General features: G+C 49.8%; 1 protein-coding gene across 1 annotated transcript in view; it reads right to left on the bottom strand.

Moving 5' to 3' along the window:
* Nucleotides 1–3,128: 3,128 nt before the first annotated feature.
* The window catches only part of pros1 (protein S), a 69,529-nt gene continuing 49,262 nt past the window's right edge, over nucleotides 3,129–23,395 (bottom strand). Inside the window, exons 10-15 of the mRNA XM_038817994.1 lie at nucleotides 21,183–21,375; nucleotides 20,349–20,513; nucleotides 14,333–14,501; nucleotides 13,353–13,507; nucleotides 11,874–12,105; nucleotides 3,129–4,468 (exon numbers count right to left, since the gene is read on the bottom strand). Of these exons, the coding sequence (XP_038673922.1) occupies nucleotides 4,317–4,468; nucleotides 11,874–12,105; nucleotides 13,353–13,507; nucleotides 14,333–14,501; nucleotides 20,349–20,513; nucleotides 21,183–21,375 (1,066 nt within the window). The 3' untranslated portion in view covers nucleotides 3,129–4,316. The remainder of the gene's footprint in view (nucleotides 4,469–11,873; nucleotides 12,106–13,352; nucleotides 13,508–14,332; nucleotides 14,502–20,348; nucleotides 20,514–21,182; nucleotides 21,376–23,395) is intronic.

The following is a 23,395-nucleotide window of genomic DNA, read 5'->3' as shown; positions in this document are numbered from 1 at the left end:
GATTAGGATTGTTTTCGTTGGAAAGACGGAGGTTGAGGGGGGACCTGATTGAGGTCTACAAAATTATGACAGGTATGGACATGGGGGGCAGCACGGTAGCATGGTGGTTAGCATAAATGCTTCACAGCTCCAGGTTCCCAGGTTCGATTCCCGGCTGGGTCACTGTCTGTGTGGAGTCTGTACCCCATCACCGGGAATACCCCGGGAACGCGGTGCACTGCTGGCAGTCCCAGAGCCGGGAATCCCCCGGGAACGCGGTGCACTGCCGGCAGTCCTGGAGCCGGGAATCTCCTGGGAAGTGGGTGCACTGCCGGCAGTTCCAGAACCGGGAAGGGGGTGCACTGCTGGCAGTTCCGGAGCCGGGAATCTCCTGGGAAGGGGGTGCACTGCCGGCAGTTCCGGAGCCGGGAATCTCCCGGGAAGGGGGTGCACTGCCGGCTGTTCCAGAGAATCCCACTGACAGTAAACAGCAAGAGAATTGTAGCCAATATTGCAGAAAGAGAGACAAAATGGCAGAGGGGAAGGGGTGGCCCTGATAGTAAATAATGACATGAGGACATTAGCGAGACTGAATCTGGCTTTTGAACATCAGGAACCATCAGTATGTGTGGAAATTAGAAATTGTAAGAATCAGAAAATACTAGTTTATCGGCCCCCGAACAGTAGTTATACCGTTAGGCAGAGCATTAAACAAAAAAATATTGTAGCTTGTTACAAATGAAATATAATTATTGTGGGAGCCTTTAATCTTCATATAGACTGGGACAATCAAACTGGCAATATGAGTATGTGGAATGTTTTCATGACTGTTCTGGGGCGATGCATTATGGAACCGACTCAGAATGAGGCTATCTTGGACCTAATATTGTGTCACGAAGCAGGGTTTATTAGTAATGTCACAGTAAAAGATCCACTTGGAAATAGTGACCATAATACCATTGAATTCCATGTTTAAAAAAAAATACATTTAGAGTACCCAATTCATTTTTATCCAATTAAGGGGCAATTTAGCGTGGCCAATCCACCTAGCTTGCACATCTTTGGGTTGTGGGGGCGAAACCCATACACCAATCACAAACAAGAATCTTAAACCTAAACAAACCCAATTACCCAGTAAGAGCATGGATAGGAGGGAATCTCTGAGATTAGCAAGGATGGTGTAAAGTGATGAACACCATTGCAGGAAACGACGGTACTTGAAAAAGATAGTCAGCTGGTCATCTTCAGCCAACTGGAGGGGATCTGGGCTCAACAGCGTGTACGTGCTCCTCACTCTTCATTCTGATAGATTCTCTCTCTGTCTCAGCAATAGATTTATTAAACTTTTGATTTGATTTATTGTCACATGTATTAGTATACAGTGAAAAGTATTGTTTCTTACATGCTGTACAAACAACGCATTCCGTAAAAGGGAAGGAAGGAGAGACTGCAGAATATAATGTTACAGTTATAGCAAGGTGTAGAGAAAAGATCAACTTAATACAGTACGAGGTAGGTCCATTCAAAAGTCTGATGGCAGCCGGGAAGAAGCTGTTCTTGAGTCGGTTGGTACCTCAGACTTTTGTGTCTGTTTCCTGACGGAAGAAGGTGGAAGAGAGTATGTCCGGGGTGCGTGGGGCCCTTAATTATGCTGGCTGCCTTTCCGAGGCAGCGGGAATTATAGATAGAGTCAATGGATGGGAGGCTGGTTTGTGTGATGGGCTACATTCACGACCTTTTGTAGTTTCCTGCGGTCTTGGGTAGAGCAGGATCCATACCAAGCTGTGATATAACCCAGAAAGAATGCTTTCTATGGTGCATCTGTAGAAGTTGGTGAGGGGCAGCACGGTGGCGCAGTGGTTAGCATTGCTGCCTACGGCGCTGAGGTCCCAGGTTCGAATCCCGGCCCTGGGTCACTGTCCGTGTGGAGTTTGCACATTCTCCCCGTGTTTGCGTGGGTCTCACCCCCACAACCCAAGGATGTGCAGGGTAGGTGGATTGGCCACGCTAAATTGCCCCTTAATTGGAAAAAATAATTGGGTATTCTAAATTTATTTAAAAAAAATAAAAGTTGGTGAGGGTTGTAGCTGACATGCCAAATTTCCTTAGTCTTCTGAGAAAGTAGAGTCGTTGGTGGGCTTTCTTAACTATAGTGTCGGCATGGGGAGACGGGGACAGGTTTGTAATCTGGACACCTAAAAACTTGAAGCTCTCGACTCTTTCTACTTCATTCCCATTGACATAGACGGGGACAAGTTAATAATAATCTTTTATTGTCAGAAGTATGAAGTTACTGTGAAAAGCCCCTAGTCACCACATTCCGGCGCCTGTTCGGGGAGGCTGCTACGGGAATTGAACCCGCGCTGCTGGCCTTGTTCTGCATTACAAACCAGCTATCTAGCCCACTGAACTAAACCAGCCCTTCTCCATGTTCTCCACTACGCTTCCTGAAGTCGATGACAATCTCTTTCGTTTTATTGACATTGAAGAAGAGATTATGTCGACGTACCAGTTCACCAGATTCTCTATCTCATTCCTGTACTCTGTCTTGTCATTGTTTGAAATCCGACCCACTACGATGGTGTCATCGGCAAATTTGAAAATCAAGTTGGAGAGGAATTTGGCCACACAGTCGTAAGTGTATAAGGAGTATAGTAGGGGGCTGAGGACACAGCATTGTGGGGCTGACACACACACACACAAACTCACACATATAGGAAATCTCCATTTTGCAACTTCCTTTCTTTGCTTTTCTTTATAAATTTAGAGTGTCCAATTCTTTTTTTTTCTAATTAAGGGGCAATTTAGCGTGGCCAATCCACCTACCCTGGACATCGTTGGGTTGTGGGGGCGAAACCCACGCAGACACGGGGAGAATGTGCAAACTCCACACGGACAGTGACCCAGAGCCGGGATCGAACCCGGGTCCTCAGCGCCGTAAGGCAGCAGTGCTAACCCACTGCGCCACCGTGCTGCCCTTGCAACTTCCTTTCTTAATTATTAACAATTATTTTTAGAAACTCCTCACTCAGGTCAACACACGTTAACCACCTGCAAACAGCTCTTTGATGCTGGCTAAAATTAGAACTTTTTAAACAGGCTAATCCTTATTGAACTTCCCGGAACAGCCAGTGAACATGAATGCATTAGAAGCTGCAACATTTTAATTGATGGTAATAATGGATATTAATTGTGTGACATTGTTGTTAAGTGTGAACAGTGAGAGGGGTGGGATTAGCAGAGGAACACCAATTAGCAATCACTAATTGATGGGTGATGATTCGAGTGCATTCCCAGGGAATGATATTGTTTCAAGGTTACAGTCACTCTAATTGCTTAAAAAAATAACCTGTGAAGCAGCTCGGGATGTTCAAGGTGCTATACAAATGCAAGTTGTACCAGGACTCAGAATAAGTCCATAAGGAAGGGAAAAGGTGAACGTGCCCCAGTATTGTTAACACAAACGTCACTAACAATGACAACCCTGAAAAAATAACCAAAGGTTTGTGCAAACATTTTGTGGCAGTTTTTTAAAAAATGTTCTTTGAATCTTCATGGATTTCTCAGGACGTAATTGTGCAACTGAACAGCAGAAGGAGGGAATGTGAAGGAAAATGAAGACAGATCAGACTTGCATTTTTGTAGCATGGACCTCAGGATATCACAAGATACGACATAAACGTCTGTAATGTCAGGAACCAAATTGCGCACACAAGATCCCAAAAACAGTAGTGGCCTGTTCATGTTTTTTTGATGTGATGTTGGTCGGGAATTAAGTTTTGGCCTGGATGCAAGTTATTCTTCAAATAAGGAGCACAGAATCATCCCACATCTCGCATCCACCTATCAGGACAGGAGGGCAGGGCCCTGGTTTCACAGCTCCTCTGAAATCCAGCACCTCAAACGCAGCAGCACTCCCTCAGCGCGTCCCTGGAGTGTCAGCCTGGAGTTTGTGCTAAAGTGAGGGCTGAACCTTGTGATTGAGAGATGCGAGAGCTAATCACAGCATCATGGCTGACATCCAGACAGCTATTAGCAAACAACGGTCAATAATAGTTTTGAGTCTAGTATTTGGTGTTACTTTCCCCAGACTACAGGATGCTCACAGTTCATTAAAATTTCAGTTTAGTCAAACACGTACATTGACAGTTTTTAAAAAGAGTCTCAGAATTTACACACAGCGCAAAATTGTTAAAATTCTACATTTTTTTCAGCAGGCTTTTCCAATGTGTGGTTTACCGACTGTAAGCTTTAGAACAATCTCTCCTCACAGTAGCACCACACTGATAATCAACATGAAATGATTTACTATATTGAGACTGAGAGTCTGACAGAGTCTAATCTTCTCTCCTTGCTGATGGGCATGAGTGAGACTGGATATTAGGGTCCTTATGGCTGGCTTCATCCAGGTCAATAACCTCATCATTCAGCGTTATATCTAGACAGCCAGTGAAGGAGGCCAGGATTGGTGTGGATGGAAATGGAACAGCTGGAAACACAAAAATGTGACAACATTGTTAGCAACAAATAATCCCAAATCAAGGCAGTATGGCGCAATATTAATCTATTTAAATACCAATGGGTTTTGAGTATTACAATTGCTCATTCAAACCCCCCCCCCCCCCCTGCACGTGAATAGTGGTGGACAATGAAACGACTCAGTGGAGGAGGAGGTTCCACAAATATCCCCATCCTCAATGATGGAGGAGCCCAGCCCATCTGTGCAAAAGACAAGGCTGAGACATTCACAACAATCTTCAGCCAGAAGGGCCGAGTGGATGGTCCATCTCGGTCTCCTCCAGAGGTTCCAGCATCACAGATGTCAGTCTTCAGCCAATTCGATTCACTCCACGTGATAACCAGAAACGGCTGAAGGCACTGGATGCTGCAAAGGCTCTGGGCCCTGACAATATTCTGGCAATAGTACTGAAGATTTGTGCTCCAGAACTTTCCGCACCCCTAGCCAAGCTGTTCCAGTACAGCTACAACACTGGCATCTACCCGGCAATGTGGGAAATTGCCCAGGGGTGTCCTGTACACAAGAAACAGGACAAATCCAACCCAGCCAATTACCGCCCTATCAGTCTACTCCCCATCATCAGCAAAGTGATGGAAGGAGTCAGCAGCGCTGTCAAGCGGCACTTACTCAGCAATAACCTGCTCACAGACACTCAGTTTGGGTTCCGCCCAGGGTCACTCAGCTCCTGACCTCATTACAGCCTTGGTTCAAACATGGACAAAAGAGCTGAATGCCAGAGGGGAGGTGAGAGTGACTGCCTTTGACATCAAGGCAGCATTTGACCGAGTATGGCATTGTTATAATCCCCACGAGGAAATCATCATTGATCTCCCATGGAACGGTGGAGTACGAGCTTCCCAGATAGGGGGTGGAGCCGAGTTGCTGCGTTGAGCAGAACTTTGCAAATAGCTAAATAAACCTCTTTTTCCAATTTAGAATACTCACTTACTTTTTCCCAATTAAGGGGCAATTTAGCATGGCCAATCCACCTACCCGGCACATCTTTGGGCTGTGGGGGTGAAACCCACGCAGACACGGAGAGAATATGCAAACTCCACACGGACAGTCACCCAGAGCCGGGATTGAACCTGGGATCTCGGCTCCGTGAGGCATCAATGCTACTCTCTTCATATCTTAAATGTTCCATCCCTGAACAGTGACAAGCCTTGTGAAGTTGCCCAGCACCACTCCTGTGGCCCTTCCTTCAGCGGAGCCAACAGAGTGCTCAGCTTGGCAATAAACCTCTCGTAGTAATTGACCAGGCCAAAAAATGACCGGAGCTCAGTGGCATTCTTTGGGGTCGGGGCCCCTTTTATAGCACAATCCTTATCTTCCACCGGGGAGACCTTCCCTGTTCATCCTGTAACCGAGGTTTGGCACCGCTCTCGCCTGGAACACACATTTGCTCCTCTTCAGCCCGGCGCCTACTTGGGAAAACTGTCCGAGTGCTTCCTGCAGGTTTGCCATACGCTCCTTCTCCGTGGATCCCGTAATGAGCACATCGTTCAGATAAACGGCAGGCGTTGCTGGATTTTCTCCATCACCCACTGGAAAATCGCCGGGACCGATGAAGCCCTGAATGGGAGCCGGGTGTATCCAAATAACACAGAACACAGAACAGTACAGCACAGAACAGGCCCTTCGGCCCTCGATGTTGTGCCGAGCAATGATCACCCTACTCAAACCCACGTATCCACCCTATACCCGTAACCCAACAACCCCCCCTTAACCTTACTTTTTAGGACACTACGGGCAATTTAGCATGGCCAATCCACCTAACCCGCACATCTTTGGACTGTGGGAGGAAACCGGAGCACCCGGAGGAAACCCACGCACACACGGGGAGGACGTGCAGACTCTGCACAGACAGTGACCCAGCCGGGAATCGAACCTGGGACCCTGGAGCTGTGAAGCATTTATGCTAACCACCATGCTACCGTGCTGCCCACTGCTACCGTAACCGTACTGCATAACCTCCGATGAATGTTGATGGTTACAAACTTCCTGGACTCCGGGTCTACCTCCACCTGCGAATAGGTGTAGCTCATGTCCAACTTCCTGACGGAGAATCCTCGAGCCAATCAGGCTGACCAATCCTCTCCCTGCAGCATCAGGAACCGGTCCAGATGGAAAACTCTGTTTACTGTGAGCTTGAAATCTCCCCAGAGCTGGACAGTTCTGACGGACTTTATTAATGGCAGCACAGACGTGGTCCATTCAGCAAACTGAACCAGGTGAATGACTCCCAGATCCTGCAGGAGCCAAGCTCTGTGCCAACCTTGCTTTTTAATTGGAAAAAGTGAATTGGGTGCTCTAAATTTATAAAAAAAGACAAAAAAAAGTTATGAAGAGAGGTTGGATAGGCTTGGGTTGTTTTCTCTGGAGCAGAGACTGAGGGGCGACCTGATCGAGGTGGGGAAGATTATGTGGGGCACGGACAGGGTGGATAGGGAGCAGCTGTTCCCCTTAGTTGAAAGGTCAGTCACAAGAGGGACACAAGTTTAATGTGAGGAGTGGGACGTTTAAGGGGATTTGAGGAAAACCCTTTTTACCCAGAGGGTGGTGACGGTCTGGAACGCACTGCCTGGGAGGGGGGTAGAGGCCGGGGGAGGGTCTGGAACGCACTGCCTGGGAGGGGGGTGAGGGTCTGGAACGCACTGCCTGGGAGGGTGGGAGAGGCGGGGGAGGGTCTGGAACGCATTGCCTGGGGGGTGGGAGAGGCGGGGGAGGGTCTGGAACGCACTGCCTGGGAGGGGGGTAGAGGCGGGGGAGGGTCTGGAACGCACTGCCTGGGAGGGGTGTAGAGGCGGGGGAGGGTCTGGAACGCACTGCCTGGGAGGGGGGTAGAGGCGGGGGAGGGTCTGGAACGCACTGCCTGGGAGGGGGGTAGAGGCAGGGGAGGGTCTGGAACGCACTGTCTGGGAGGGGGGTGAGGGTCTGGAACGCACTGCCTGGGAGGGGGGTAGAGGCGGGGGAGGGTCTGGAACGCACTGCCTGGGAGGGGGGGTAGAGGCGGGGGAGGGTCTGGAACGCACGGCCTGGGAGGGGGGGTAGAGGCGGGGGAGGGTCTGGAACGCACGGCCTGGGAGGGGGGGTAGAGGCGGGGGAGGGTCTGGAACGCACTGCCTGGGAGGGGGGGTAGAGGCGGGGGAGGGTCTGGAACGCACTGCCTGGGAGGGGGGTAGAGGCGGGGGAGGGTCTGGAACGCACTGCCTGGGAGGGGGGTAGAGGTGGGTTGCCTCACATCCTTTAGAAAGTCCCTGGATGAGCTCTTGGCACATCTTAACGTTCAGGGCTATGGGCCAAGTGCTGGCAAATGGGATTAGGATTGGCAGATAAGGGACCTTACATCCGGCGGTGCAGACTTGATGGGCCGAACGGCCTTTTCTGTATTTGTCTGTGATTCTGTTCTCTGTCGCCCATACAGCTTCTTTCACATTATGATCCGGATCGGCCTCTAATCCGGACATGCCATACCTCCCCCTATAGCACTGGAGTGGTGTTGGCTTCCTGATGGGATGACAGCACGGACACCCCATTGCGATCACATCAAGGACCCAGGCGGATGCAAAGCCACGTTGCGCTCAGATAGGGAACGGGTAATTTTTGGTGTAAAGAAGTTTCACCAGTACATTCATGGGCCTCAATCTGCTGCTCAGCCTCTTCCGAGAGGGATGAGGGAATTCCACCAATCACAACGGCCAGGATCCAGCATTGGGTGCTCTCGTTCGCTGTGTACGAATATTCGTTCCAGCATCATCCGGGTACACAAATTGCCCATGAGGACCCGTCAGCCGTCTGCCATTGGTTGTGTGCGCCCTGTCCCCATCAATGGCGGATGAGGTGATTAACTTCATGGATTCCTTGCTCCCCCTACAGGACGTTCAAAGTGGCCATGCGGGAGGGTCGAAGATGAAAATGTTGGCCTGTGGTTACGTCTGGTGGCTCGACATTGATGGGGACATCGAGAGGGTCGTGCTCAGCTGCCCGGCGGGCCAGGAGCATCAGAAACTCCCACATGTGGCCTCCCTTTGTTCATGGGAATGGCCAGGATGGCCATGGGTTTGCCTACACACAGATTTTCCGGGTCTTTCCTGAGGTCCACGTTCCTCGGGGTCATGGATGCCTGCACGAAGTTGCTGCAGGTGTGCAGGATGACTGTCACAATGTCCAGGACCCCCCCCCCCCCCCGGAGTTCCTTTACCACCTTTTGGGATCCCAGACGTCCTGGTGACGGTAACGGTGGCGAAGAATTTGTCGGGTTTACGAAGCGGGACAGCATTCGGCATGTTCATTCCACCCAGATCATCCCTCCTCGAATGGCCTGGTCAGAAGGGTGGTCCACACCTTGAAAAGGGCCACGAAGAAGCAATCCACGGTGTCCATGGGCACGCAGGTGAGGCAGTTCAGTATCGCACGGAGACATACATGACGATGGGAATCTCCTCTGTGGAACTATTGATGGGCTGAAGACTCAGAACCTGGCTGACATTTCCAAGTCCTGGAAAGAAAGTAGAGTTGGAGCAGGAGGCGCAGGAGAGGCAGCGCGACTCGAGGACACCTCGACGGACATTCCACTCCGGAGATGCAGTCCGTGCCGGTGTGTTTGGTGATGGAGCGATGTGGCTCCCAGGGATAGCGCAGAAAGAACAGATCCGGTCCCAGATAACGTCCAGGTCCAGGGGAAAGTTCAAAGCAAGGACCTGGACCACCTGAATTGAAACCCGGACTTCGCGACACTTGACTGGCAGTATCCCCCCCCCCCCCCCCCCCCCCCCACCCGGGGACCAGGAGCTGCCACACTGCCTGGTCATTCATCCATCAGGGTCACAATGCCCGGTCCAGCGGCAGGTGGCTGAATCCTGATCCGAGGTGGACTCAGAAGGACCCGTACCAGCGGAGGACAGTGTGTCCGGGACCAAGGACCAGGCAGTATCTCTGCGGAGGCCGGCCAGGAATGGACGGTCGATAAGGTGGTACAGCCGCCAACCGAGAGCCACTACAGACGGACAAAGCGGCGGAGAAGGTGGCTGAAGGGGAACTTTTGGACTTGGGGGGGGGGGGGGGGTGTTATAAACCCCACGAGGACCACGGGGAAACCATGATTGATCTCCCCATTCGATTTGTGGAGTACGAGCTCCCCAGATAGGGGGCAGAGGACACCCACCTGGAGCTCCTTATGAACCAATCTAAAGACCGGCCCAAAGCAGGGTCTGGGGCGCTGAGTTCTCCCAGCAAGGATTGCATTGGGAACGAGTTGCTGCAGAATACTGTAAATAGTTAAATAAACCTCTCTTCTCTTACCACTGGCTTCCTCAAGTTACCAAAGGCATCAAGGAGCCCTGGAAAAACTGGAGTCAATGGGAATCAGGGGGAAAACTCTCCCTGGCTGGAGTCATACCCGGCACAAAGGAAGATGGTTGTGGTGGTTGGAGGTCAATCATCTCAGCTCCAGGACATCACTGCAGGAGATCCTCAGGGTAGTATCCTCGGCCCAACCATCTTCAGCTGCTTCATCAATCACCTCCCTTCCATCATAAGGTCAGAAGTGAGGATGTTCGCAGATGACTGCACAATGTTCAGCACCATTCGCAACTCCTCAGATAATGAAACCGTCCGTGTCCAAATGCAGCAAGACCTGGACAATATCCAGGCTTGGGGCTGACAAGTGGCAAGTTACATTCGTGGCATACCAGTGCCAGGCAATGACCATCTTCAATAAGTGAGAATTTAACCATCTCCCCATTACATTCAATGGCATTCCCATCGCTGAATCCCCCACTGTCAACATCCTGGGGGGGTTCCCATTGATCAGAAACTGAACTGGACCCAGCCACATTAATACTGTGGCTACCAGGGCAGGTCAGAGGCTGGGAATCCTGCGGAGAGTAACTCGCCTCCTGACCCCCCCCCCCCCCCCCCCCCCCCCCCCCCCCCAAAGCCTGTCCACCATCTACAAGGCACAAGTCAGGAGTGTGATGGAATACTCTCCACTTGCCTGGATGAGCGCAGCTCCAACTACACTCAAGCAGCTCAACACCATCCAGGACACTACCTTAAACATTCACTCCATCCACCACCTTAAACATTCACTCCCTCCACCACCTTAAACATTCACTCCCTCCACCACTGACGCATAGTAGCAGCCGTGTGTACCATCTACAAGATGCACTGCAGGAACTTGCCAAGGCTCCTTAGGCAGCACCTTCCAAACCCACAACCACTACCATCTAGAAGGACAAGGGCAGTAGATACCTGGGAACCCCACCACCTGGAGGTTCCCCTCCAAGTCACTCACCATCCTGACTTCATAGAATCCCTATAGTGCAGAAGGAGGCCATTCGGCCTATCGAGTCTGCACCAACCCTATCTAGGCCTACACTCTCAGCCTATCCCCATAACCCAGGAACCCCACCAAACCTTTTTGGACACTAACAGTCAATTTATCATGACCAATCCACCTGCCCTGTACATCTTTGGACTGTGGGAAGAAACCGCAGCACCCGGAGGAAACCCAACGCAGACACGGGGAGAAGTACAAACTCCACACAGTCACCCGAGGCAGGAATGGAACCTGGGTCCCTGGCTCTGTTAGGCAGCAGTGCTAACCATGATAATGGGTCAGCCGTTTTTGGAAACATATCGCCCTCATGGTGACTGAGTCAAAATCCTGGAACTCCCTCCCTAACAGCACAGTGGGTGTACCTACACCACACGGGACTGCAGCGGTTCAAGAAGGCGGCTCACCACCACCTTTAGGGAGGGGCAATGATTGAACATCCAACGAATGAATAGAAAGCAAGTCCTGTCTGATTCGGAGGTAATCACCCAGTGCATTGAAATCAATCAGCATGTTGTTGAGATGCCTTACAGTGTTCGGACTCCTGGATTCTGTGTCAAAGGTGAGGCACAGCCTCGGGCTGGTGTGATTGGCTGCCTACATTGTTGGCGCCCTGTTCCCAGGAGGAGCCATTCAGCCCCTCAAAACGGTTCCATTATTACATTTAATCACGGCCGCTCTCCCACCTCAACTTCACGCTCCTGTCCATGTCCTGTGATTGGCTGAGACCCCAAGCATCTGCCAATCTCAGCCTTGAATATACTCAGCCATTGAACATCAGTAACCCTCCGGGATAAACAATTCCAAGGATTCACAGCTGTCGGAATGCCTCTGACCTCAGTTTTAAACGGCTGACCCATTATCGTGACACAGTCACCCCATTGTTCTAAACCACGTAACCCCCCCACCACCCCGCCCCCAGCCAGGGGGACAAATTTGTTTCTGTTTTGTTGTGTGAGGCCCCATTGGAACCAGGGGAAGTGTGCCCCCTGGTGGATGATCAGTGCGCATTCCAATTAGCTGCCAATCTGTTACCTGGCAACCCTCCCAGGGTTGTGGTGATCGTCTCTCGCATGGCCTGGTCCAGAATGGCCAGTTGGTTTCTTAATCCCGAGCTGCTCAAGTGGTCCCCACGAGTGACTCCATCCACTTTCCACAGGATATCTTTAGCTGTTACAGTGAGATGTACAGAGTGACGTTCTCCATCGCACAGGTTTATTCCTTCAGTTCGGGACACAATCTGGTTCTCTACGGCCAGAATTAAATCCTAATCAGGAATAAAAATATAAATTCAAAGGTTAGGAAATGTGACTCCTCGCGGCCTAAACAGTCAGCACGGTGGCACAGTGGTTAGCACTGCTGCCTCACGGCGCCGTGGTCCCGGGTTCGAATCCCGGCCCTGGGTCACTGTCCGTGTGGAGTTTGCACATTCTCCCCCGTGTCTGCGTGGGTCTCACTCCCCCACAACCCAAAGATGTGCAGGGTAGGAGGATTGACCACGCTAAATTGCCCCTTCATCGGAAAAGTATAATTGGGCACTCTAAATTTTTTTTTTAATGAGTTCCACTGACAATGAAGAATGAATAAATAGAGGTTGGCGAACAAGTGACTGAGCAGATGTTCAAACAGTGAGAGAGTGATGAGAGGGAAGTGTGGAGGGTAGTCAGAGGGAACGAGTGGTGAGCAGATCAAGGTGGGAGGATGAACCATAAACGTGCTACTGCCAGAGGCTGACACACTGGGGGCCACGGGGTGTCAATGGTCATGGGATTAGGACCTTTCATATCAGTAATCATATCAAAGAGCTGTTTCGAGACCCTTACCAATGATAGACTATCCCCCCAATTCTGCTTGGGACATCCCGTGGCCCCTCCCAAACCTCCATGGCGGGGAGATTCGGCGATCGAGCAGTACTACAGAGGGGAAACTGGAAGCTGCAATCCCCAGCTTTCGGAGCCCAGCTCCTTCCTCGGGTGAATTCCTCATTCCCCTGAGGAAGGAGCTGCGCTCCGAAAGCTGGTGATTCGAAACAAACCTGTTGGCCTTTAACCTGGTGTCGTAAGACTTCTTACTATTCTAGAATTTGTGCTGAAGTATTTGGGAGTGGGGGATTGAAGCCACAATCTTTTGGTGCAGTGTCAGGAGTGTGTCCCGTTGAGAATTGGATCCTTCTTGCTAGTTTGATTCTGTCTCTGTCCATCACTGACAAGATTGATAATTATTGCCCACCCCTCTCTGCTGGGGGAGAATGGTGGTGCCACCTCCTCCAAATGTGAGGAACATTTAGATGCCAGTGCGTGGGTGTGGTCCGTTGTTCCATTTCAGGGGGTAGTTAATATTCAGTCACATTGATATTAACTGGAGTCACAGCTTGGCCCAGAATGTTGATGAGGACACATTCCTTTTCCTAAAGGACTTGTGGAAAACAGTTGAGTTTCATGTCCAGTTTTACCTGTAGCTATATTCTGGATATTTAACAGTTATTAAGACCAGTGCTCGACTGAAGGAAGTTACCTGTGTTGTGACTGTTGGTTTGGAGTTAGTTAAGGCAAGTGAGAAAGGAACCTTCTGTCCATTGACTAACGCAAACAACACACCCGTATCTTTCGATGGGCGGATGTAGAGATTTAACTTAATCTTCCAACCTCCAGCAGGGTCGTCGATTTTATCTGAAAAAGTCAGCAACAAAGAGGCACTCGTTTAGGAAGAGGAGAGGATTAGTTTTGATTTACAAACTTCAGTTTCTTTTCAAAGTTATGATTGAATCTGCTCCCGCCGGGGTGACACGGGGGCGCAGTGGGTTCGCCCTGCAGCCTCACGGCGCCGAGGTCCCAGGTTCGATCCTGGCTCTGGGTCACTGTCCGTGTCTGCGTGGGTTTCACCCCCACAACCCGAAGATGTGCAGGGTAGGTGGATTGGCCATGCTAAACTGCCCCTTAATTGGAAAAAAATTAATTGGGTATTCTAAATTTATTTTTCAAAAATCTACTCCCGTCTACATTTTAGACCCAAGTTAAAATGATTTGCTGTGTAAAATAATTCTCCTCATTTCCACCCTCCCCCCAGGTCCATTACCTTTAATTGCCTCTAATCTGTGACCCTCCAGTTACCCTTCCCCCGCCAGTGTAAACAGTCTCACCTTATTTCATCTATCAGAGTGTCTCCAATATCTCCTGTAACATTCAGTCATTTTAAAGAAAAATGTTTTTTGTGGCAAAGTTTCTAGTAAATGGGAGGACGGGTCAGAGAATTGGAATTGTTTCCTCATCTTCTGGTCAATCGAATATTTAAAAATTCATAACAAAAATAATCTACATTTAAATGGCACCTTTCACATCCTAAGGACAACCCAAAGCTCAAAAGAAAACAATAAATTATTTCAGAATCCACGTGCGGTGAGCTCTGGCCCGGTTTTTAAAATCTGTGCTCCCACCGCTTGAGACTCATCATTGGAAGAAAAGTCACTGAAATAAAGCTTTAGTCGTGCCACTTACTGTAGCTGAATGGGAACATCGCGTATCCCCTGCCGGGAAAGTAGGAGCCACTCTCCACATTCTGATAACACTGTTTGGTTTTTATATTCTCAATAACGTGCTCAATTCCAGCAGAACCTTGATTCATCCAGCTCCACCTCCGCATGCACCCGTCTAACCGAGGGTTCATCTGGAGAGAGAGTCAGTTTTAGTCCAGAGCTTCAGGGGTTAATGAAGTTAAAAATAAGGAGAGAGATGGGTTTTCTCTGCAATGTGGTGCAGTTTGTGATGTGACCTGATTAAGGGTCTGTGTTGATTTTATCTTCGTCTGAGGAAGTCACAACTCAAAACCAGTTCTTAAAATGCTTTGAACCCACTGGGCCTAATCCTCAGCAAATATTTCAAAGCATTTTATTTTCTTGCGCAAGATTAGTAACAGTTCCAACATTTCCCAACAAGCCCCTCTCAGTGATGAACCCCAGCTGCTTACAGATGATTTGCTAAATTATATCCTAAAGTTAATTTGCAAAAATGCTGTGGTTTGGGTTGGCGCAGTGGTTAGCACTGCTGCCTCACAGCACCAGGGACCCGGGTTCAATTCCGGCCTCGGGTCACTGTCTGTGTGGAGTCTGCACGTTCTCCCCGTGTCTGCGTGGGTTTCCTCCGGGTGCTCCGGTTTCCTCCCACAGTCCAAAGATGTGCAGGTTGGGTGGATTGGCCGTGATTAAGTGCCCCTTAGTGTCCAAAAAGGTAAAAAGGTTAAGTGTGGTCATAGGGATAGAGCGGGAGATTGGGCCGAGGTTATGGGCCTAGGTTAGGGTGCTCCCTCGGAGGGTTGGTGCAGGGTCGATGGGCTGAATAGCCTCCTTCTGCACTGCAGGCTTTCTGTGATTCAACGTCTTGGTGAAGGGAATGTCAGTCAAGACCATGTTGACAGTTTGGGGACCCCAGACTATATTTTGTAATGAATATAATTCACACCTCAAAACAGTCTGTTTTATACTTGTCCTGAGGGTGTGAGTGACACACACAAGGCCCATCTTCATTGCCCATCAGGAAGCATTGAGGGCAGCACAGAGAGTGAAGCAGAGTGGACTAGGATCCAGTCGAGGCCGGGTCGGCGAGATCAGCTTCTCTCCCCAAAAGGATCAGCCAGTCGGGGAACTGACACCAACGCCAAACGTTCAGGCTCACATTCTGCCGCGTGCCAGCCCACACATTCACAGCTCAGGATTTGACCCCACGTCCCCCGGGATTCTCATTCAAACTCCCCACCACTGGGTTATCGTATTGACGAGAAGAAGCAGATTTCACATGAGGGCTAAGCAGAGCATTTCAAACCGGAGTCTCGTGCAATTCAGGGGAAAACATTCAGAGATACATGATTCATTAAAAAACATCGCCCTGTATCACTTAATGTCCCCAATCTATTTTACAAACACACTCTCAAACACGCAAGTTACAGACTAGATTCATTCCTGGGATGACGGGTTTATTTTATGAAGAAGGTGAACGGACTGGGCCTCCAGCCTCGAGCTCTGGGAGTTCAGAACAGTGAGATTTGATCCATTGAAACAATCCAGAACCTGAGGGGAATTGGCAGAGTGGATGCTGGGAAGATATTTCCCCTGGACTAGAATTAGGGGACACATTTTTAAAATCAATTCTTTTTTTTTCACCAATTAAGGAGCAATTTAGCGTGTCCAATCCACCCACCCTGCACATCTTTGGGTTGTGGGGGTGAGACCCACACAGACACGGGGAGAATGTGCAAACTCCACACGGACAGTGACCCAGGGCCGGGATCGAACCTGGGACCTCGGCGCCGTGAGGCAGCAGTGCTAACCACTGTGTCACCATGCCACCCTCGTGGACACATTTTAATAAAGATGGCGGAGCAGGCGGGAGGGCCGAATGGCCTCTTCCTGCTGGTAGATCCTATGTTCCGAGCAGATTTGCATTTATAATACATCTCGTCATCTCAAGATAGCATCACACAAATTAATACAAAATCCCAGAGTTAATGATAAACTGGATGGTGGTATTGGCTCAGGGAGCAATATTAGTCACCAGCCCACTCCGTCAGTACTGACCCTCTGACAGTGCAGCACTCCCTCAGTACTGACCCTCTGACAGTGCGGCATTCCCTCAGTACTGACCCTCTGACAGTGCGGCACTCCCTCAGTACTGACCCTCTGACAGTGCAGCACTCCCTCAGTACTGACCCTCTGACAATGCGGCACTCCCTCAGTACTGACCCTCTGACAGTGCAGCACTCCCTCAGTACTGACCCTCTGACAGTGCAGCACTCCCTCAGTACTGACCCTCTGACAGTGCGACACACCCTCAGTACTGACCCTCTGACAGTGCGGCACTCCCTCAGTACTGACCCTCTGACAGTGCAGCACTCCCTCAGTACTGACCCTCTGACAGTGCGGCACTCCCTCAGTACTGACCCTCTGACAGTGCGGCACTCCCTCAGTACTGACCCTCTGACAGTGCAGCACTCCCTCAGTACTGACCCTCTGACAGTGCAGCACTCCCTCAGTACTGACCCTCTGACAGTGCGACACACCCTCAGTACTGACCCTCTGACAGTGCGGCACTCCCTCAGTACTGACCCTCTGACAGTGCAGCACTCCCTCAGTACTGACCCTCTGACAGTGCGGCACTCCCTCAGTACTGACCCTCTGACAGTGCGGCACTCCCTCAGTACTGACCCTCTGACAGTGCGGCACTCCCTCAGTACTGACCCTCTGACCTCCCTCAGTACTGATCCTCTGACAGTGCGGCACTCCCTCAGTACTGACCCTCTGACAGTGCAGCACTCCCTCAGTACTGACCCTCTGACAGTGCGGCACTCCCTCAGTACTGACCCTCTGACAGTGCGGCACTCCCTCAGTACTGACCCTCTGACAGTGCAGCACTCCCTCAGTACTGACCCTCTGACAGTGCAGCACTCCCTCAGTACTGACCCTCTGACAGTGCGGCACTCCCTCAGTACTGACCCTCTGACAGTGCGGCACTCCCTCAGTACTGACCCCCTGACAGTGCGGCACTCCCTCAGTACTGACCCTCTGACAGTGCGGCACTCCCTCAGTACTGACCCCCTGACAGTGCGGCACTCCCTCAGTACTGACCCTCTGACAGTGCGGCACTCCCTCAGTACTGACCCCCTGACAGTGCGGCACTCCCTCAGTACTGACCCTCTGGCAGTGCGGCACTCCCTCAGTACTGACCCTCTGACAGTGCGGCACTCCCTCAGTACTGACCCTCTGACAGTGCAGCACTCCCTCAGTACTGACCCTCTGACAGTGCGGCACTCCCTCAGTACTGACCCCCTGACAGTGCGGCACTCCCTCAGTACTGACCCTCTGACAGCGCAGCACTCCCTCTGTACTGACCCTCTGACAGTGCGGCACTCCCTCAGTACTGACCCTCTGACAGTACGGCACTCCCTCAGTACTGACCCTCTGACAGTGTGGCACTCCCTCAGTACTGACCCTCTGACAGTGCAGCACTCCCTCAGTACTGACCCTCTGACAGTGTGGCACTCCCTCAGTACTGACCCTCTGACAGTGTGGCACTCCCTCAGTACTGACCCTCTGACAGTGCAGCACTCCCTCAGTACTGACCCTCTGACAGTGTGGCACTCCCTCAGTACTGCATTGAAGCATTAGGTTTATGTGTGAGGGTGACTGATGCTGACTAAGCCACACTGACAAAGGGAAACGATTGTATCAGTAAACAGGAGCACTAATTGCTCTGTATTAAGAGGCAAATCCCCAGGACATTGACCAGCTGGTGGGGAGAGTGGATGGGAGATTCGTGGCTATAGGATTTTGTCTGCATATCTTCAATCTAAACAACCCTGATCCTTGAAAGTTTCTGTTTGGGAAAAAACATAAACAAAAATAGGAAACAGTTCTATTTATCACATTAATTTCTGCAGAATTTAACCTGTTGCCTCCTGTGTCTGTTCCGTCGGCCATGGTTTGTGCAAACCTGGGATACTCACAATGTGAGTAGCTGGGCTTTTATTGTGAAAGTATCTCGCCGCCCCCTCCTTTCACTGACCACACTGCCTCAAAGTTGTTTCAAAGAATCATTAGTTACTTAATTGGAATCGGACCATTTCTCTCCCACTGGGCCAGCGTTCAGAGAAATCCTTTTAACCACGGTTCATATCTGACACAGAATGCAAAGCAGGGTTCAATTCATCTTGGTTAGGACACACTTTGGAGTGCTGTGTACCATTCTGGTCTCCGTATCAAATGAAGGAGACACAGGCTCCGGAGTGGCTGCAAAAATGATTTATAAAGATGATACCAGACCTGGGACATTAACAATCGGGACATATTGAACAAGCTTCCTTGAGAAAAGAGGAGATTGAGGGATGACCTGGCAGAGATCTTTAAAATTACAAAGGGGTTAAATAGGGTTGACGTAGGGAAGATGTTTCCACATGTGGGAGAGACCAGAACTGGAAGCTTCAGGGCAGCACGGTGGCGCAGTGGTTAGCATTGCTGCCTCACGGCGCCGAGGTCCCAGGTTCGATCCCGGCCCTGGGTCACTGTCCGTGTGGAGTTTGCACATTCTCCCCGTGTCTGCGTGGGTTTCGCCCCCACAACCCAAAGATGTGCCGGGTAGGTGGATTGGCCATGCTAAATTGCCCCTTAATTGGGAAAAAATGAATTGGGTACTCTAAATTTAAAAAAAAAACTGGAAGCTTCAATGTAGCATAATCACAAATAAATCCGATGGGGAATTCAGGAGAAACGTCCGTATGTAGAGAGTGGTGAGAATGTGGAGCTCGCTCCCACAGGAAGTGGTTGAGTTGAGTGCTGTTGATATGTTTAAGGGGGAATAAGATAAATGCAGGAGGGTGAGAGGAACAGAAGGATCTGCTGATCGGGTGGGATGAAGAGAGGATGGGAGGAAGAAAAATAAGTCGGTGTCTTTTTGGACATGAAATGTTTCTCGTTCCACAGTCCCAGGTTTTTCCAGCATTTACAGTTTTTATTTCAGATTTCCAGCATTAGCAATATTTTGCTTTTATCACAGGAGGGGGGAGTGGGTTTAAACATCAGCACATTGGCTGGACATGTCGGGCATGTGGTTGATGTGGCCCACCCAACCAGGCTGATCGAGCATGATCAATGCCTCCTTTCTGAGGGTGTTGACGTGAACACGAACGCTGACATTGGTGCGTTTATCTTGCCAATAGATTTGCAGGATCTTACGGAGACAATGCTGGTGGTACTTCTCTCGGGTTTTATGGTGCCTACTATATAGAGTGTTCCCTCGTCACGCAGGATCACCACTGCTCCATAGACCATGAGCTTGGTGCCGGGTCTGAAGGACTAGTCATCAAACACTCTCTCCCATAGGCGACTGAGGTTACACTGGTGGACTGAAATCAGTGTTGAACCTCGCTGCCTATGTCTGCCCTCATTGATAGTCGGCTCCCACGGTGTGGAAAGTGTTCTACATTGTTACAAATGTGGGGTGGTTATGCTTCAGTTGTACAAGGTATTGGTGAGACCATATCCGGAGTATTGTGCACAGAATTGGTCTCCTTAATTAAGGAAAGATGTGAATGTGTTAGAATCAGTTCAGTGAAGGTTTACCAGACTATTTCCCAGAATGGGTGGGTTGTTGGACAGGCTGGGTTTGTATCTGCTGGAATTTAGAAGAGTGAGAGGCAGCTTGATTGAAACCTTTAAGATCCTGAGGGGTATTGACAGGGTGGGTGCGGAGAATGAAAACAAAGCTAATTATCTAAATGGTGAGAGATTACAGAGCTTGGAGATTCAGAGGGAAGAGATTGATTAACCTCAAATGAGTGAATGGATCTATGGAGTGCAAGTTTGACAAAGGACCAATTCGTGGGGAGACTTTATCGATGAAGGAGCACCTTCTATTCCCTTTGCCAGTCTGTAATTTAAACATTAACTGAAGCTTTGCCGTTTACCAACAGTTCTGCTTAAACACTTGTGCAAAATTATTGTGAATTGTTTCAATAAATGGTGATTACAGCTGGAAGGATACGGTCCGCTTCTCTGGGTAAACCTGCGATAGATATCTTTATCTCTGTTGTTCCATTAGCCAAGGAGAACAAGCGACCAGGGCTGTTGATCTTGATCACAGCCTCCTGGGTGACCTTCACCAACACACTGATCGGAGTTTCTTCAACCGAAATCTGAAAGACAAAGCAGTCTGTGACATTCAACTCTCGGTATGGCCAGACATGCAATCAGAAGGGAGAGAAGAAGGACAATTTGCTGTTGACACATATCTGACTCCTGTCAACCCGCAGTGAGTTCTGTTAGTGTAGGAAACGGAATCTTTTAATACCAGACAAATCTCCAAACACAAGAATGAGTCATTTTTAACAATAGCCCAGGACAATGATATGGAGAGGAATTTACATTTTTTTATAAAATCACAATGATCTTAGGACGCCCCAAAGTACTTCACAGCCAATGAAGTGCTTTTTGAAGTGTAGTTACTCTTGCAATGTCGGAATGCTGCAGGCATTTGTGCACAGCAAGATCCCAGAAACAACCAAGTGCTAATGGCTGGAGGGATAAATATTGCCCAGGACACCAGAGAGAGAACTCCCCCACTCTTCCTCAACATAGTGGCCATGGGATCTTTCAGATTCACCTGAGAGAGCACATAGGGTCTGAAAAGGCGCTGAGAGCAGATTCAATAGCAACTTCCAAAAGGGGAATTATAGAAACACGCCAAGGGGGAATTTGGCAATGCAATGGGGAACGTGGAACCAATTGTTTGCCTTTTTCAGAAAGCTAGTGCAAGAACAATGGGCCAAATGGCCTCCCTCTATGCTGTAAGAATGACAACTTACCGTGCGCCAGGTCCCGTCATTGATCACTGGACCCCCGCTGATTGTAACCTTGGGTGCATGCTCATTCTTGAACTGAACCTCAAGCTTTCCACCCCGAACAGCAAACAGGAACCAGGCACTGTTCCCGTTGGTTTCAGCGTAGAATATAACCCCTTCTGGATCATAGGTCCGCAGGTTGAATTCTGCTGTAAACCTGCATGAAAGAATAGCAGCGATTAGCAGTGAGCTAAACGTCTGGAACAGGAGCAGGGAAGGGTCTACTGACTATTATAGTCAGAGAAGCAGAAGTTAGAGAGAGAGCAGAGACTGAGTGTCAACCTGCGCTTAAGTCTGAATGACTGTGTGGCAAGATTTAACTCCAATTCGATCTATAAGTTTGCGGATGATAGGACTGTGGTGGGTCGCTATCTCAAACGACGATGAATCAGACTGCAGAAGGGAGATAGATAACTTGGTTACATGGTCTGCCGAAAACAACCTCTCTCTAAATGTTGGAAACACCAAGGAACTGATCATCGACTCCAGGAAGCGCAGCACGACAATGGCTCCGAAGTGGAGATGGTCGATAGCTTTAAGTTCCTGGGGGTCACCATCACCAACAGTCTGTCCTGGTCCACTCACGTTGATGCAAACAGTCAAGAAAGCCCAACAACGTCTCGACTTCCTACGGAAGGTAAAGAAATTCGGCTTGTCTGCATCGACTCTCACAAACTTCTACAGATGTGCCATAGAGAGCATCCTATCCGGCTGAACCCAGCTCCCCAGAACATTACTAATCCAGTGACATTGCCATTATGGCACTGTCCACCCCGAGAGCTGGTTTGGACATAGAATTTACAGTGCAGAAGGAGGCCATTCGGCCCATCGAGTCTGCACCGGCCCTTGGGAAAGAGCACCCTACCTAAGCCCACGCCTCCACCCTACCCCCATAATCCACTTAACCTTTTGGACACTAAGAGCAATTTATCACGGCCAATCCACCCAACCTGCACATCTTTGGACTGTGGGAGGAAACCAGAGCACCAGGAGGAAACCCACGCACACACGGGGAGAACGTGCAGACTCCGCACAGACAGTGACCCAGCCGGGAATCGAACATGGGACCCTGGAGCTGTGAAGCAACAGTGCTAACCACTGTGCTACCGTGCCGCCCTAATGATGCACAAACATTTTGCAGATGAGATCATTCTATCCATTTGAGTCGATCAGCATATTGTCAGGTAGAGTGACAATACTCTGGATCAGAATTAACAAAGAGTGAGAAAATCTGATGGAAAAGGCGGATAGATTTAAAAAAAAAATTAATTTAGCATACCCAATTCATTTTTCCAATTAAGGGGCAAATTAGCGTGGCCAATCCATCTACCCTGCACATCTTTTTGGGCTGTGGGGGTGAAACCCACGCAGACACGGGGGGGGGGGGGAAATGTGCAAACTCCACACGGACAGTGACCCAGAGCCGGGATCGAACCTGGGACCTCAGCGCCGTGAGGCAGCAGTGCTAACCCACTGCACCACTGTGCTGCCCGCGGATAGTTTTTAGACTGCTGCTTGAATACAGATGCAGTTTATAGAATCTGGAGGCCATTTCGCCACAGTGCCTGTTCTGCGTCCAATTGGAACATCTCACCTGCTCCTTCCTCACTGCTCTGAAAACTATTTTCATTTTCAAGTAGTTCTTCAATTTTGAAAGTTCCTCCTGAATCTGCTTCTACCGCCCACTCCGGCAGTGCCTTCCTGCTCACAACTCACCTCCACCCCTGGTCCTTCCGTCAATCACTTTAAATCAATGTCCCTCTCGTTACCAACCTTCCTGTCACAGGAAACAAATTCTCCTCCTTTAATCCACCATGATCCTAAACGCCTCGATTAAATCTCTCCTTAACCTTCTCTAAGGAATGCGATGCCATGAATTGGACACAGTGACACAGCCGGGTCTCAGTGACAAAGAAAGATTCAGTAAGAAGCCTTACAACACCAGGTTAAAGTCCAACAGGTTTGTTTCAAATCACTAGCTTTCGGAGCACTGCTCCTTCCTCGGGTGAATCCTCCGGTGACTCGTAGTTCAACTGAGGAAGGAGCAGTGCTCCGAAAGCTAGTGATTTGAAACAAACCTGTTGGACTTTAACCTGGTGTTGTAAGACTTCTTACTGTGCTCACCCCAGTCCAACGCCGGCATCTCCACATCAAAGAAAGATTCAGCACAGCCTCAA

This window comes from Scyliorhinus canicula, chromosome 14 (assembly GCF_902713615.1).
Source record: "Scyliorhinus canicula chromosome 14, sScyCan1.1, whole genome shotgun sequence".
Taxonomy (NCBI): domain Eukaryota; kingdom Metazoa; phylum Chordata; class Chondrichthyes; order Carcharhiniformes; family Scyliorhinidae; genus Scyliorhinus; species Scyliorhinus canicula.
The sequence above is the reverse complement of the archived record's forward strand: the minus strand, read 5'-3'. Positions and strand labels throughout refer to the sequence as shown.